Raw genomic sequence first — 15,847 nt, 5'->3', positions numbered from 1 at the left:
TAGCAACGTCGCTTTTATGGCAAGTACACACATGAACAGACGGATCACTCTATGTAATTTATGGATACGTTTCAAATGATACTGCCATATCTCGACACGTGGCCTAGTTCCTTCTTTGCCCTACCTATATATAATCTCCTGTGTCCTTCACCTGCCCTCCTGAAATCCCCTTATCCTACTTTTTCTCATTTTTTTTCTTGTTCTCTCACCATTTCTCAGCCTCCCACTCGCTGTTCCTGCTACTCTGTCAGTGTTTTCCCATTACTTACCCGAGGACTCTAAATCCAAACATTCTTCACTTTCAGTTTTGTACCAGAAGCCTTTTATTAATGTCTCTTTTCTTCTTCTTTTTTCCCAACAGTATGCCTCGGCTGGATGCCTGCTGTCCCTTCACCACAGCGAGAAGCCAGAACATGAAGAAGTGTGTGAGTTTCGCCCGTACACCTGCCCATGCCCGGGGGCCTCCTGCAAATGGCAGGGCTCCCTGGAGGCCGTCATGCCGCATCTCATGCATGCCCACAAATCCATCACCACCTTACAGGGCGAGGACATTGTCTTTCTGGCCACGGATATCAACCTACCCGGGGCCGTGGACTGGGTCATGATGCAATCGTGTTTCGGCCACCACTTCATGCTGGTTCTAGAGAAGCAGGAGAAATACGAGGGACACCAGCAGTTCTTTGCAATCGTTCTGCTCATTGGCACGCGAAAGCAAGCGGAGAACTTCGCCTACCGCCTCGAGTTGAACGGCAACCGTAGGCGGCTCACGTGGGAGGCCACGCCACGCTCGATCCACGACGGTGTAGCGGCAGCCATCATGAACAGTGACTGTCTTGTATTTGATACCTCTATTGCTCACCTGTTTGCAGACAACGGCAATCTGGGTATTAACGTGACCATCTCCATGTGCTGAGGTGGCAGCGTTAGGCTTTTTCCATTGATCCAAACAATTGACAACCTCTGCTCCCTAATAGACTGCGGATTCTGAAGGCAACGGTTGGGAGATGTATACATTTGTGTATATTTCTGTTCAAGAGTCACTTGCAAAAACAACGCAGACTTTCCAGATTCACTTGTAGGTTAGTATGGTAGATGGATGGCAGGAGTTCTTCTCGAGATAAAGAGGGGAGTGTGCAGGTGTTTGGCAGTCAGTTGAAGTGCAATTGAGATTTTTCCCTTGTACACCCCAAGGATTCAAACACCTCAATCCTCGGAACCTTCCGATTCGGAACCTTCCGGTAAAGTTCAGGTGTGGATGACCACATTTATTGTCTGGGATGTCCGGCCCAAAATCCACAGGAACTTGACAAGTGAATCTAGCTTCACAGAATCAAATGCTACATTGGGAAGATTCTGGGCATGAATGTGTAACATTTGCCTCAGAAAACCTATGTGTACAAAAACTGCACTGACTACTTTGGTTTTCCTCTCGGTATATCGAGTGGAACCATGACAATGTAAATGGTAATCCTCTGAATTTCATAGTTGTATAATGGCTTGATAAAACAATACCCATGGTGGAGATGCAGTGTGCATGGTGGAAATAAAATTCACTTGCAAAAATAACTACAGAGCCACCATGTTTGTAAGGCAAGAATCTAACCTCTTCTTCTTTTTTTTTTCCTTACCTCTTTTTTTTTTTTTTTACTATATCTGTCTTCAATGTTGCAAGATGTAGATGAGGATAAGTTTGTTCATTTGTGGTCTTCTGTTAACTTATCCAGAGGAGAGAACTGGTTTGTAATCAACACAGATTCAAGATCATCAGCTACATGAAATGACAGAACTACAGCCAACCTTTTCAGATGTTCTGTTACCCATGATCTAATGCCACATGATAATATTCTTAGATATATTTGTACATGATGCTTGATTTTTAAATGGATAGTTGACCTACCAATGATAAATCTGTTTACTCACCCTCATGTTGTGTTGTAACACTTTTTGTGGGACACCAAAGCAGAAGTTTAGCAGAATATCTCAACTGTTCTCTTTCAATGCAATGCACGTGGATGGGGACCAAAGGACAAATAGATACACCATACATGTAGTCCATACAACTTGTGCACTATATTGCAAGTCTTCTCAAGCCATATGATCGCATTGGGTGAGGAATGCCTAAAACTTAAGATGTTTAACACTGAAAACCATGCCTTTCAATTTCCTTGTATGAAAAAGAGCAGCTTGCACATTTAGCTAGATGACTGCTTATGTGTCCCATAGGGAAATCATACAGATTTCAGAATTTTCATTTTTGAGAGAACTATTCGTTTAATATAGGTGTTCCACCTTTGCGTAAATTGTCTTGTCACCAATGACTGTATGTGAAAGATTTAGCCTGCGCACAAACCCCCATCTGTTATTTTCCCATTGATTAAGTGTCTGAATTTGACTGGGTTTGTTGTCTTTGTACTTTTTCTGTAGGTAATCTGTAAGATTAAGGAAAGCTTTTGTAAATATATAAACAATTTTAGTTTTGTTGATATTTGTTGTTATTGTTAGGTCTCTTTAAAATGATTGTTTAGTCTAGACTGAAGTTTTGTCTGTATGATTTGAGCAATTCCTCACTCTCCCCTTGAGAATGAACCCACAATGCCTTACTTGTATACAAACTTAAGTCTTTTTTCGAGTCTGCCTTCTTCTAGGACTCAAAGTGTGTCAGGTTCAGGTCACTATGCTCCAAACCTCCAGTGTCTTGAAAGAGACTTTTACAGCATTTACAAAGTGGCATTATGTGTGGGAAGGACATGGCGTGTTCACAGTAACCATTTCACTTACACTGTTCAAGTATGGAACCCAGCCTCTTATCAAATACCTCTGAAGACTTTGGAGATGTCTGTGCGAGAAGAGCATTGATATCCCTGAATGTGGTTGGTTCTGTGAAGAGATCCCAAGTTTGATGCACAACTTCACACCCCATTTCATTCTCTCTGGAAAAGAATAATTTAAAAATGTAAATTAAATGTTTTATAAATCTGTTCTAGAGCAAATGCATTCTGTTTCGTTGATGAATTTGTACATTTATAGACCCATATGTGAAGATGAAAGTGTGGTCAATGTCTCCGGACAGACTCTCGTTCCCGTGGTTGTGCTCTCCACGCAGTTGTCATGGCAACTAAATATGCTAATGAGGAATCTAGCTCATTCATTCCAAGTAGAAGATTCTTTTAATTCTCTTAGTCTGAAATCCTATTTTGACACATTTTGTAGATGACAGATCAAAATCAGTAAATATGTCAAGGTATCTATAGGACATGGATCATTCCTCTAAAGACCTTTAAAAATGCTGCTGTTAAACCAAATGGAGGGTGACTAGCACTTCCATCATTTTAAGTTATGTTTAAAAATAGCAAATGTGTGTTGAACAGGATGGAGTACCTGCATGTAGATGGCAAGCCCTGAAGGAAGCCCTGAGTCTTGGGTGGTGTGACTATAAAAACAATAGTAATGGGAAAAACTTATTTGACACATTTAGCCTAATCTGTTTGGATTTTCAAATAATACACAGATATATTCATTGATCTTAATTCTGATATGACCAACCACCAATTGTAGCTTCTTGTAGCAAAACATAACATGTCAAAATAGACCAGCAGCCATCTGTCTAACTCCCATGGTATTTCAGACTCCCCTACACCCAAGTGAACCTAAAACGGAATAAATACATTTTAATGAAGCCACCAGGTGGTTTCCCGAGCCGTGTGCCATGCCTCGCAATCAAGCCATCATGATCAATATTGAGCACCACGTCCTAATGAACTGGCGAATAAACAAGTTCCCGTCAAGCGCTAGAATACTTAACATGCATGGCGATGAAATGAGCTTTGTCCCGTTTCCTACGCCAACCCAGTGATACAAATACTAGCACGTGCGAGTTTACAGGTCAATCACATTTGACAAACCCCAACCCTCGTTATTTCAAATTGCATTAATCTTAAATGTAAGGTTAAAGTTGAGATGAAACAGAAGTAGCGACTGGACTGTTTTTTCCTTTTCTTATTGTGACATACATCCGAGTGAAACGGGTTATCGGAAAATAAATTGTTGGGCAGGGACTTTCGTTCTATCGATATATCAGTTGTTGATTGGATGGAGACACTACTGTCGCAGAAACAACAAATATTTCAATAACAGTTACTGCAATATATTAGAATAAGTCAGTTTAATGTAATTTAAGTTGAAATTGTCCAAGTTGATTGTCCTTAAAAAATTAAGGCAGTGTATTTTTATTTTGCTTTTAGAGGTCGTTCAAATGTAATTTTCCACAATGAATGGTGTTTCTGCAGAAACCTAATGCTTTGCTCTTGACCTGTTCATTGAAATATTATGTTACATTGATATGACATTTTTTATTGTGAATAATTCACATAATTTTGTTTGGGAAATACTGTGAGACTGGCTAAAAATGTCAATAATAAGGCCACACTTACAACAACAAAAGACCGCTACATCCAAAGACCTGATGACGTATGGCAGCTGTTTATTTTTTAAATAATCTGTGTAAGCATTTTTCTTCTTAATTTTTTTGATAGCTTCATCAAACCTGGGTTTGTGATGTTACTCTAGTGAGTGAGCATGAAAAGAGGGACTTCTTATGAGAGTGACAGTGCAAACAAACATTTGACCTTTAACCTTGAGTATTGACAGAATCTTTAGTGTCTGTGACAGAACAAGACTAATGGAGTCACATCTGCAATACTCCTGATTGGCCAATTAATGGATTGTTCATATGTGACTTGAATTGAACTGCTCGCAGTAACTAAGGATATTACATATAAGGCCAATTTTTTTTCATTTACAGTATAAAAAGCTGTGCTAACTGGCGTTTAGCTGCCGAAATCAGTTATTTTGGACATAAAAACAATGTCCAAAGACAAGCTAGATAAATTCACCACAACAACCTACATTCACAACTCTGTTTATTACAAATAAATGTGGTGTGTTTATCTATTCAGAGTATATTTGTGTAGTTCTGTTTTATCCTCTCTTGCTAGGTTATTGAATATGTTGATGTGGCAATAGCGATCATTTGAAATATTAGTGATGAAATGCTGTTTCCTGTTGAACAGGTATAAATGGATAATGTGCAAACCTGCATGGTCTGATATATATATATATAATTTTTTTTTTTTTTTAACTTCACACCCTTAACTAAATGTCTTTTAATAGTTTTACAACTGAATCCATAATGATTGGTGTACTTTGATTGCATCATCTTCATTTTAGAGTATTCAGTTGACACTGTTCATCAAGACATTTTTGGTTTTTGTACCATTTAAACTCAAATAAAGATTATTTATTTGTCAAACAACTGTGTTGGGGGTAATGCATTACAAGTAATTCGAGTTATGTAATCAGATTACTTTTTTCAAGTAACTAGTAAAGCATTACTTTCAAATTTATAATAAAATATCTGAGTTACTTTTCAAACAAGTAACTTCGTTTTCTCATGTATTGACTGATAGCTCTCCTGTCGGGAGGGAGGTGCAGAGGCGTTGTGTGTGAACATGATGGTTATCGCAGGTCTAGAATAAATGTGAGCATTTGTTCATCTCACTCGCACAAAAACAGATTCAGTATTCCTGTAAATAAAAACAGTGAAATGCCAATTCAAAATATTATGCAAATCTGCAATAATTAAATGTTAACTTATACAAATATACTTGATGTATTTAAAGGCACACTACGCAGTTTCCATTTTTTCTCAAACAGCGACCCCTAGAGTCGCACATGTGTTCAAGCGCACATGCGCCATCGGCGTTCTCACTGGTTCGCGTTTTCGAAGTTTGCGCAGAAAGAACTTAAGAGTTTTCTGTTAAAACGGTGTCGTGTTAGCTAATAACTAATGATCGTTGCGACGGAAGTGAATCAATCAAACTAACTTTAGCTGGACAATAACTTTATTCTAGAGCTGTTATAAAGCCAAAACACTTTACTTTAATTTCCTATTATCAATGTAAAGCTGCTTTGGAACAATCTACATTGTTAAAAGCGCTATATAAATGAAGATGACTTGACTTGACTTTAGATAAACATTACATATGTTTGTGTTGAAGTGTTGAAATTTCTTCTCCTGCATCCCATTCTTATACGATCCAGATTCCAGAATGGCAGCAGGAGAAGGGAGCCAGAAAGGTTTGTTTGAGCGGCGCCCTCTACTGTACAGACGTTAATTTGCATTTCCTTCAGCCTGAGGCTTATTCATTTCATTTATGGTGAGAAAGGGAGTGTTATGTTGTGACATTTGCCAAAAATATTACTTTTTACATTAGAAAACAAACTAGTAATGTAAAAGTAACACAACCAGGGTTTGAAAGTAGGTACCTGTATATGTGTATATATAAATATATATATAAACACACACATATAATAAAATTTGGATTTCATATATTCATTTCTTATTCAAGTAAAATCCTGTCATCCAGCCATCTCCTCCCTTCCTCTTTCATCCTCATCACCAAAAATGTGTTTTAGGTGGACAGATCAATACAGTACAAAGAACACGTAGGATGTTGGAAAATAATGTATTTTCTGTTAACCAAATGCTTTCTAATCTTCCCTATTGCTTCAATGCAAACGAACAAGCGTGCCATTATTTATTGCATAGTGACGTGTGTTCAAGCAAGATATGCGCATATTCTGCGCAATACGCTGTATTTAATATATCATGATGACTCATGAGTTGAGTATTTGCAATAAATCTGTGCAGATTTGGCTTACACAAACTTCCCCAGCAAAGTGAGTAAACATAATAAGTAACACGCCAAATTGGCTAGTGATTTGACAGCGTTACCCGCCACAGTTGATTTTTACCTGCATAATTTCAAACCCCGAACGCAACCCAATACTTTCCATAAAAAGTAGCGTAATTTTAATAAAGTAACGTAACAAAAAAAGGAGTAACACAATATTGTAACTCATTACTTTTAAGTGTGACTTTCCCCAAAACTGCACATATATATTGTATTTATATATATATATATACAGTGCTATGCATAAGTTTAGACACCCATGCTAAAGTTGACTAAAAAGAGGAATAAAAAATCATCTTTTGGAAATTGAACTTAATGCCTTAATTTAAAAAATTAGGAAAAATCCAACCTTTAAGGACACCAATTTTCTTTGTGAATGAATAATGCATCGTAAATAAATAAATGTTCTTCCTTAAAATACAGGGTGCATAAGTTTGGACACCCCTATGTTAAATTCCCATAGAGGCAGGCAGATTTTTATTTTTAAGTATTTTTTTTTATTTTTTGTTTAGGATACTATGCATCCTGATAAAGTTCCCTTGGCCTTTGGAATTAAAATAGCCCCACATCATCACATAGCCTTCACCATACCTAGAGATTGGCATGGGGTACTTTCCATAAGATCATCTCTCAATGCAAATCAAACTAGCTATTAGGCTAACTGAAATAAAACCATGCCAATCTCTAGGTATGGTGAAGGCTATGTGATGATGTGGGGCTATTTTAATTCCAAAGGCCAAGGGAACTTTATCAGGATGCATAGTATCCTGGATCCATGAAGTAACTGGCCTTTAAAAATAAAAATCTGCCTGCCTCTATGGGAATTTAACATAGCGGTGTCCAGACTTATGCACCCTGTATTTTAAGGAAGAACATTTATTTATTTACGATGCATTATTCATTCACAAAGAAAATTGGTGTCCTTAAAGGTTGGATTTTTCCTAATTTTTTAAATTAAGGCATTAAGTTCAGTTTCCAAAAGATGATTTTTTATTCCTCTTTTTAGTCAACTTTAGTATGGGTGTCTAAACTTATGCATAGCACTGTATATATATATATATATATATATAGTATATTGTGTGATATCAGGCGGTCATTATACAGTTAATTACTCCAGACAGATGTTTAATAAAAAATCTAAAGATTTATTTACATTTTCGAATTACACACACACACAAAAACACAAAATTTGTATTAAAAAAAAATCTGCTCAATTTCGCCTGTGTTCTCTTTCACGACTGTGATCTCTGTGTTTGGCAAACCCTCGGTCATTACCTCTATCTCGCTCCCTTCTGTCTCGATCTCTGTCACGTTCCCTTTCTCTCTCTCGTTCCTCATTTCTCCCTCTTCCTCTGTCGTCCTCCCTGTCTCGCTGTCTTATGTCCTCTCTGTTTCTATCTGTCCTATTGTCTTCTTCTCTACCCCTGTCTCGCTGTCTTATGTCCTCTCTGTTTCTCTCTGTCCTGTTGTCTTCTTCTCTACCCCTGTCTCGCTGTCTTATGTCCTCTCTGTTTCTCTCTGTCCTGTTGTCTTCTTCTCTACCCCTGTCTCGCTCGCCTTCATACCTATCTCTGAATCTGTCCGCCTCATCTGCTCTGTCCTGTGGATTCCTGGGATCCTGTCCGGGTCTGTCCCTTCTGCTCCCTGCCAGTCCCTTCACAGCGTACTTCTCATATGCCGTGTCCTCCTTCTCCTTCTTCACTCTGACAGGGGAAGACGCTGACGTCTCAGTCCGTGCCTCGCGTTTCTCTTCCTTCAGTGCCTTTTTCTTCTCTTTCTTTTCCTTCTTCTTTTTCTTCTTCTCCTTTTTATCTGAGGTATAACAACATGAGCCAATCAATTATTAAATCAATAAAAACGCGAATTGCGTCTTGAAATAATGTAGTTCCATTGACTGCACAGATACTCTACCTTTTTTGGGCTTTTTCACGGGTACAGCCTGATCTTCCTCAGACTCGGTCTCAGAAGGCTGGGGCACGTTGGGAGCGCATCCCTCCTCTCGCAAACGTTTGGTGACATCATCGATGTCATCTGTGTCCTTTGGTGGTCGGTAATTTGCCACATGGTCCACACGTATGGTTCGACCCTTAATCTGTGGAGCAGAAAAACAATTAAAAAAGAACAAATATATACATGATGTCAAAAATGTAAAAAAAAAAAGAAAAAAAAAAAAAGAATCATAATGAAGAAAAACAAAAAATATAAAATTAAATATATAAACATTAATTAAACAATACATTTAAATTATATTATAAACTATGTTAAATAAAATCCAATAATTTAGACTTTTTATAATATGGTTTGTAAAGAAAAACTAAAAAATATAAAATTAAATATATAAACATTAATTAAATTATATATTTGAATTATATTATAAACTATATTAAATAAAATATAATAATTTAGCCTTTTTATAATATGGTTTGTAAAGAAAAACTAAAAATATAAAATTAAATATATAAACATTAAATTATATATTTGAATTATATTATAAAGTATATTAAATAAAATATAATAATTTAGACTTTTTATAATATGATTTGTAAAGAAAAACTACAAATATAAAATTAAATATATAAACATTAATTAAACTATGTATTTGAATTATATTATAAACTATATTAAATAAAATAATTTAGCATTTTTATAATGTGCGACTCCCCGAAAATGTAATATTTCTAAATTAATAATGCATGATATTGTTTAAAAAAAAAAAAGTTTTATCTCTAAAAATATATAATTGAACTTTTTTAATATTTGCCTTTTTTACGATTTTTTGAAAAGCGTGGATACAAATAATGTCACTGATCCACAACTAGGCAAGCATTTACCAATTATATATATATATATATATATATAGTTTATATAAATAACAACAAATAGCATATTCCATTAGTACACACAGCGACTGGAAAAGCCCTTCACCTTGATTCCATTAAAGTTATCCACAGCCAGAATGGTGCTCCTTTGATCCTCATAGCACAGGAAGCAGAATCCTTTGGATTTGCCCGTCGTCTTATCTCGCACCAAGTTGATGTTGGCAATCTCTCCGTACCTGAGACGCACAGAGGAGGATAAAGCTTGACTAGGAGGAAATAAAACAGAAGCACTGCAAGAAGATGTGTTTTTGATGCAATTAGGACTTACTGAGAGAAAACACAGATGATGTCTCCTTCTGTCAGATCATACGGAAATCCACCTGCAGATTACAACACATTTACATTCATATACAGAATTTATAAAACAAAGTATTATGCAATTCTTAAAATTGTTCGCTTTAGTCTGGCAAATGAATGTGAGTAATTAATGTCAAATCAGTATTAGTGTGCACATGTTCTTTCTAGAGAAAGAGTGTGATCATGCCATTGTCTACAGAAGAACACGTTTATTGAAAGAGGCAATGCTGCCATCATCTGGCACAGTGCAAATATAGTCCCATCCAGAGAGCATTGCCTACTACACCACAGACCCCCCCATGACCATCCTGGAGAGAGGGAGGAGTCGGACACCCATCCTAAAATTTAAAAGGCAGCTATATATTTTCATGTATAAATATACAATTTATACTGTGAAAAATTAATATTATAAATATGCATAGAATTTAATTTAGAAAATATTTAGTTTCTGTGTTGTTACTATGTTTTTATACGCACTATAGTAGTGTAATGTATTATTTATTTATTTGATTTTTTATTATTTTAATCTTTTTGTGCATTTTATTCAAATGATTTATTTAGTACAATAGTATGATCTTTCTCTGAAACAATTTATTATTTTAATCTTTTTGTGTATTTTTTAAATAATTTATTTAGTACAACCGTTAGTTTTTGTTTTGTTTTTACAGTCTTTCTCGTAATCAATTTATTATTTTAATCTTTTTATGTTTTATTTAAATAATTTATGCATTTAGTATGATAGTTAGCTTGATCTTTTATATTTTTTATTTGTTTTTACATTTTTTACAGTCTTTTTCTAAATCAACTTATTCTTATTCTATTCTTATTTTTCTTTTTTAAGTATTTTATTCAAATTGTTTATTAATTTAGTATGACAGTTATTTTGATTTTTTATTTATTTATTTACTATAGTTTTTACACTGGTTTTCTCTTAATCCATTTATTACTATATTATTTTTTATTTTATTTATTTTTTTCATTTAAATGATTTATTTATTTTGTATGATAGTTTAATATTTGAAAATATATATATAATAATAATAATAATAATAATAATATGTGTGTGTGTATGTATGTATGTATGTATGTATGTATGTATGTATGTATGTATGTATGTATATAACATTAAACCTTTCCCTGGACCCCAGTTTAAAAAGGAAAGGTTTAATTTAATAAAACCTTTGTAATAATGTAATACACAGTCACAGTGTTATAATCTAATAATCTATAATCTAACCAGTCACTTACCGATGAAGACCCAGGCGCTGTCCTTATAGACTGAATGCCAGGACACACTGTCTTTGACACCCAGTTCAGCCTCTCTTTCATTCAGTTCATTGATGAGTTTCACTTTGGTGAGTGGACTAAAGACAGATAATGAACAAATATTTGCATTATATCTTATTTAGTACAATGCTTTCTCTCTAATGATATTTATTATTCTGTTGTGGTCTGTGCATGAAGATACCAAGAATTACTTAAGATTCTTCCATTAGGATGACTTTTCACTACTTGAAAACAATTAACTTCTTTAAAGTATGTAAACTGTATTCAAACATTTTATCCCAAATATCCATTTATGGTAATACAGTATCCTCTAATTATGCAATAACTGTCACGGTGTATGCCGAAAGAGTGGTCGTTTTATGTTTTCATTTTCTTGTAATATGTCAGTGTCCTTTAAATTATTCAAAAAGAATAAATGAATCAATAATAAGTAGTTTACTTTCATGTTTTACCAGATGAATATTTAGCTTTTAGCTACTGCTACAGACACTGAGGCTAGTTGTTTAGCTTTCACCTTTAGCGACATTTCCTTTTCCATTACTGAGGGGTCTAGTAACTGTATTAGAGTAATAAAAAACATATGACAACAAAAGTAAGAGAGATATTCAATTTCAAAGCATAAATTTCAACCCATCACTTACTTCATTGTGATGAGCCGGAGTCACTCCGGAAGGATTTAGTTCCACAAGCGGGTTTCGCGTTTTGCACGTGGTAGCCTACTACTTTTTCCGGGTTGTTGAAAAGGACTGTGGGATATGTAGTTAACTGACTGTTAAACTTAGATTTCTCCTGTAGCATTAATTGTGTGGTTGTAGCTGAAAGTGTATTTCTCATATTTTGCAACGAGTTGTAGCCTACAGCTGAAGAACTAATGAACATATGAAGCATACACTGATAGTTTTATTGGCATATTAAAAAGGCGTAACACTATAGATGCATACGTTTGGCTACATGTAGCCTATACACAATTTAAAGGAGTACAAAAATAAATGGTCTACAATAAAATAAATGTAATGGTAACATTTAAATAAAAGTAGAAATAACAATGAAATAGCCTACGTTAACCAAGCCTATCATTTTAGTAATAAAATAATACACTTAATAAACTTATTCTAACAATAATTTCACTGTTTACACATATGTTTCTTGGCAATTTATGCTTTTCGCACATTTTTGAAGTCATCTTCCAATTAGTGATTGGCCTTTTGTCATAACACATGGAAACTTTTTGATGCCAAAACCCCCACTCTTGTGGAGGACCACAAGCAGATCATATTTTTATGAAGCCCCATTTATACTTGCCAAAAAAAAAAAAAAAATTGTGAAAAATAAATGTCATGTCAAAAAGACAACATGTTTGGTCAATATTAAATAAATTCCTTGAATTTTGTCATTGTACTGAAGTCAAAGCAAATATTTAAATATCATCTAAAGTGTTTGCTAGCCAAAATCTAATACTTCTACAAAGTACATAAACATTCGGTTTCATAGTTCATTGTACTCTTTTGTACTGTACTTGTAGCGCTTTGGGTACAAGAAAAGCGCAATATAAATAAAATGTATTATTATTATTATTATTACTGTTAACCAGACTTCCTTTCCCATACTTTTTTTTCTATATCACCAAATTACATTTATTTGTGAATGGATAATGGATAACAAAAAAACACTGTTCAGTTGAATATATATGAGTTTAATCTATTTTACAGTCATCTATTTTACAACTGAAAAAAACACAAGAAAAAAAAAACAAGAGGAAAGGGGGAACTAAGTGCTATGGTTATATTTAGAATGTAATGTGTTTATTGCAAGCGGACATGTTAAGCAAATAAAGTCTGTTTTATTTAGACAAATACTCTGGTCTCCACATCCATTAACAAAGCCATTAACGACAAAGCAAGACCTTTTACAGTTTCCTGTGACTAGAGGACTAAAAGGACATTCTATTGGCAATATTTTCCTGATGTAGTTCAGGAATTGTGACAGACCTACTATAATTCCCCGGAGAGGCTATCATCTTGTCCTGAAACGCTACTGCCTGAGTGACAGTCGGGTGGTCTGTGGGGTCTCTGTGCGCTATCTCAGAGTGTGTCACACAACACAACACAACTTTAACATGAGCGAAGAGCTCGCAGATCTTGTTCCTCACCTCTCGCTGCCAGCAGGCGTAGACGAGGGGATTTATAAGGGAGTTCGAGAGTCCCAGCAGCCAGAGATGGTTCTCCAAAAAGTGATAAAGTTTACAGTTTGGACAAGACACCTGCACAATACTGACCACAAAAAAGGGGCACCAGCAGAGAGTGAAGCAGCCAACCAGCATTGCAACAGTCCGCAGGGCTTTTACGTGACCCCAGTAGCGGCTAGACGACAGAAAGCGTGTACCCGATTGCTGGGCGGAGATGCGCTTCTGATGGCCGCAGGCGATTTTTAGGATGTCCATGTAGAAATAGATGAAGACCGAGAGTAGTGGGAAGAAAAACAGGCAGAAGACCACAATGATGGTCTTAGGCTCGATGACGGAGAAGAACGTGCAGACATTGAGATAGTCTTCTTTCTGCATTGGTTTCAAAAAGCTGGGCGAAAATCCCACAAACATTGAGATGAGCCAGACAACAACCAGAGCCCCAGCAATTATCTTCTCGTTCATAAGCTGCAAATAGCGCAGGGGCAACTTTATAGCCATGTAGCGGTCCAATGAGATCAAGAACATGGTTAGGATGGAGGCCGCAGAGGGTGCGAGGATAAAGGTCATGCGCAACAAACAAATGCCCTTCTCCATGGAGGTCGTCGTTCCTTCCAGAGCATCACTGGCGATGCCAGTGATGGCAATGCCAACTAGGATGTCCGCAATGGATAGGTTTAAAACAAAACACCAACTCTGACAGCCCCTTTTGCGGATAAGCAAGACCAGGGCAATGACGACTAGAAGGTTGGTAGAGATGATCAAAATGGATCCTACACTAAGGATATAGCCCATGGTCACTACTACTCTTTCTATCTTGGCAGGGGTTGTGAGCTCAGGACTGGCTGATGTCACTCTATAGTTCTCCAGTGAAGTCTCCAGAGACACATTGAAAGCGATCATTATTGCATTAAATGTCTCATTTCATTTCAAAGTTGAGAGTTTAAACAGACCAAGACATTGATGGTTTCAAGAGGAGGAAATGGACACAAGGATGTAGATTTTTCTTTGCTCCCATTGGGAAAAGCGAAACTTTTGGCTGCTGTGGTTCCGTTTGTCCGACCCTTGTTCTGTCTGGCTGTCATCCAGGTCCCATGAGAGCATGCTTCCTTATAAGCGACTATATCCGTGAGCATTCGATTATGATGAACCTAACCTTGCTGAAGTACAAAGACAATGCTGATCTATTGATGAAATCTTTATCCTTGGCTTTTCATTAAGGAGTAATCTCAGGATACTATTCGATTTCCAGATGTTTTAAGAGTGCTCCTTGCCTGAAACGGTGACGAGAAGCAGAACTCCTTTCTCATGAAATCTCCGTAAAACTCCAATAAATTCAACAGAAAACATATTCCAACTGAGGAAAAGATGTCCAGAACAAGGATTCCAAGTGAGTCCGTCTTTCAGATTCGGTTGGCTTTCACTCAAAATGGGGTGATGTGCCAGTGTCCGTTTTGTTGTCCGCAAATCTCTCTGTCTCTCTGTCAGCAAGGGGGATCAGTCCACTTACTCTGAGCAAACAAAAAGGGGGAAGAGAAACTGATGAACATGGAAAGAGGTTTGGGTTTGGAGAGTGGGCTGGGAGGTGGGTGGACACTAACAGCGTGGCTGTGATCACTCATGAGTGAACCAACTCTGAACAAACAGAATCACTCATGGGTGAATAAACCTTTACCCAAACCATAAGCACAGATATGGATATATTTTGAGAGCAGGACGAATCAGTTACATTGATTCCGCAATAATGCACTTCAACTTCCCTCTCGAGGTCATATGAATGAGTCAAAGCCCTCAAGTACAATGGGCTTAAAATTACACAACTGGTTTTTAAAAATCTGCACACAGTTGTCCATTCCGAGGAAAGATCTATTTATAACAGTGCTACACAATAAAGCCTGACTCCCACCGGCCAACAATGTGGTGATGTTATTCATCCCTACTAGACTTTTCACTGCTATTGAAAGTGGATTTTGGTCAGCAGTTGTTGTGCCCACTGCTACGCTCAGCTCACAGAAAGCTCTTGGGTGCGATTTGTGCAGAACTGTGTCTACCCCTCGCCGACACATCACAGCCCGTCTTCACCTTGAGGTGGATAAATAAGGAACGTCTTGGGCTCTTTGAAAAGAATACTGAAGATTCTTCAGGTTGTTCAGAGCATCGGGAGAATGTCTTTAAAGCGGAGACTGCTTTCCATGTTGTTGTGCTGTGCGTATTGCGTGGCGTCACTCTTTTGCCTTCACCCGGACAGAAACAACTGTGTCTCGAATGGTGCCCGGTGAGTTTAAAGGCCACCTTAAACTATTTAAAATACATCTAATCTTCATTTTCAAGCAATTAAAGGGATAGTTGAGGCATTTTTCAAAAGATCTTCTTTTGTGTTTAATACGTTTGTAGCGACTTGAGAGTGATCAACCCATATGTAAAAAGTTAATTTTATTAAGTATACTTTA

The 15,847-nt window shown here is 36.5% G+C and overlaps 3 protein-coding genes across 4 annotated transcripts in view; 1 reads left to right on the top strand and 2 right to left on the bottom strand.

Annotated features, from left to right (window-relative positions):
• Positions 1-2,978, top strand: part of siah2l (seven in absentia homolog 2-like) — a 36,001-nt gene extending 33,023 nt beyond the window's left edge. For both annotated transcript variants that reach the window (XM_084387409.1, XM_084387408.1), the window contains exon 2: positions 362-2,978. In XM_084387409.1, the coding sequence (XP_084243535.1) occupies positions 362-913 (552 nt within the window). In that variant the 3' untranslated portion in view covers positions 914-2,978. The remainder of the gene's footprint in view (positions 1-361) is intronic.
• Positions 2,979-7,876: 4,898 nt separating this feature from the next.
• On the bottom strand, positions 7,877-11,949 carry rbmx2 (RNA binding motif protein X-linked 2). The gene is made up of 6 exons (XM_084387407.1): positions 11,857-11,949; positions 11,177-11,292; positions 9,900-9,951; positions 9,678-9,807; positions 8,664-8,844; positions 7,877-8,564 (listed from the first exon to the last, which is right to left on the bottom strand). The coding sequence occupies exons 1-6, from the start codon at positions 11,859-11,861 to the stop codon at positions 7,963-7,965; spliced, it is 1,086 nt and encodes a 361-aa protein (XP_084243533.1). The 5' UTR covers positions 11,862-11,949; the 3' UTR covers positions 7,877-7,962.
• Positions 11,950-12,126: 177 nt separating this feature from the next.
• On the bottom strand, positions 12,127-14,922 carry gpr119 (G protein-coupled receptor 119). The gene has a single exon (XM_084386419.1). The coding sequence runs from the start codon at positions 14,298-14,300 to the stop codon at positions 13,146-13,148; it is 1,155 nt and encodes a 384-aa protein (XP_084242545.1). The 5' UTR covers positions 14,301-14,922; the 3' UTR covers positions 12,127-13,145.
• Positions 14,923-15,847: the final 925 nt, after the last annotated feature.

This window comes from Rutilus rutilus (genome assembly GCF_951802725.1).
Source record: "Rutilus rutilus genome assembly, chromosome: 18".
NCBI classification, from domain to species: Eukaryota; Metazoa; Chordata; class Actinopteri; order Cypriniformes; family Leuciscidae; genus Rutilus; species Rutilus rutilus.
The sequence above is the reverse complement of the archived record's forward strand: the minus strand, read 5'-3'. Positions and strand labels throughout refer to the sequence as shown.

Excerpts from the sequence above, each read along its gene's own strand:
- rbmx2 (XM_084387407.1), bottom strand. Across the intron at positions 9,952-11,176 it reads CAGCGCCTGGGTCTTCATCG|GTGGATTTCCGTATGATCTG; the intron begins GTAAGTGACTGG and ends TGTAATCTGCAG. Across the intron at positions 8,565-8,663 it reads CGTGAAAAAGCCCAAAAAAG|ATAAAAAGGAGAAGAAGAAA; the intron begins GTAGAGTATCTG and ends GTTATACCTCAG.
- gpr119 (XM_084386419.1), bottom strand. The coding sequence starts at position 14,300 with ATGATCGCTTTCAATGTGTCTCTGGAGACTTCACTGGAGAACTATAGA.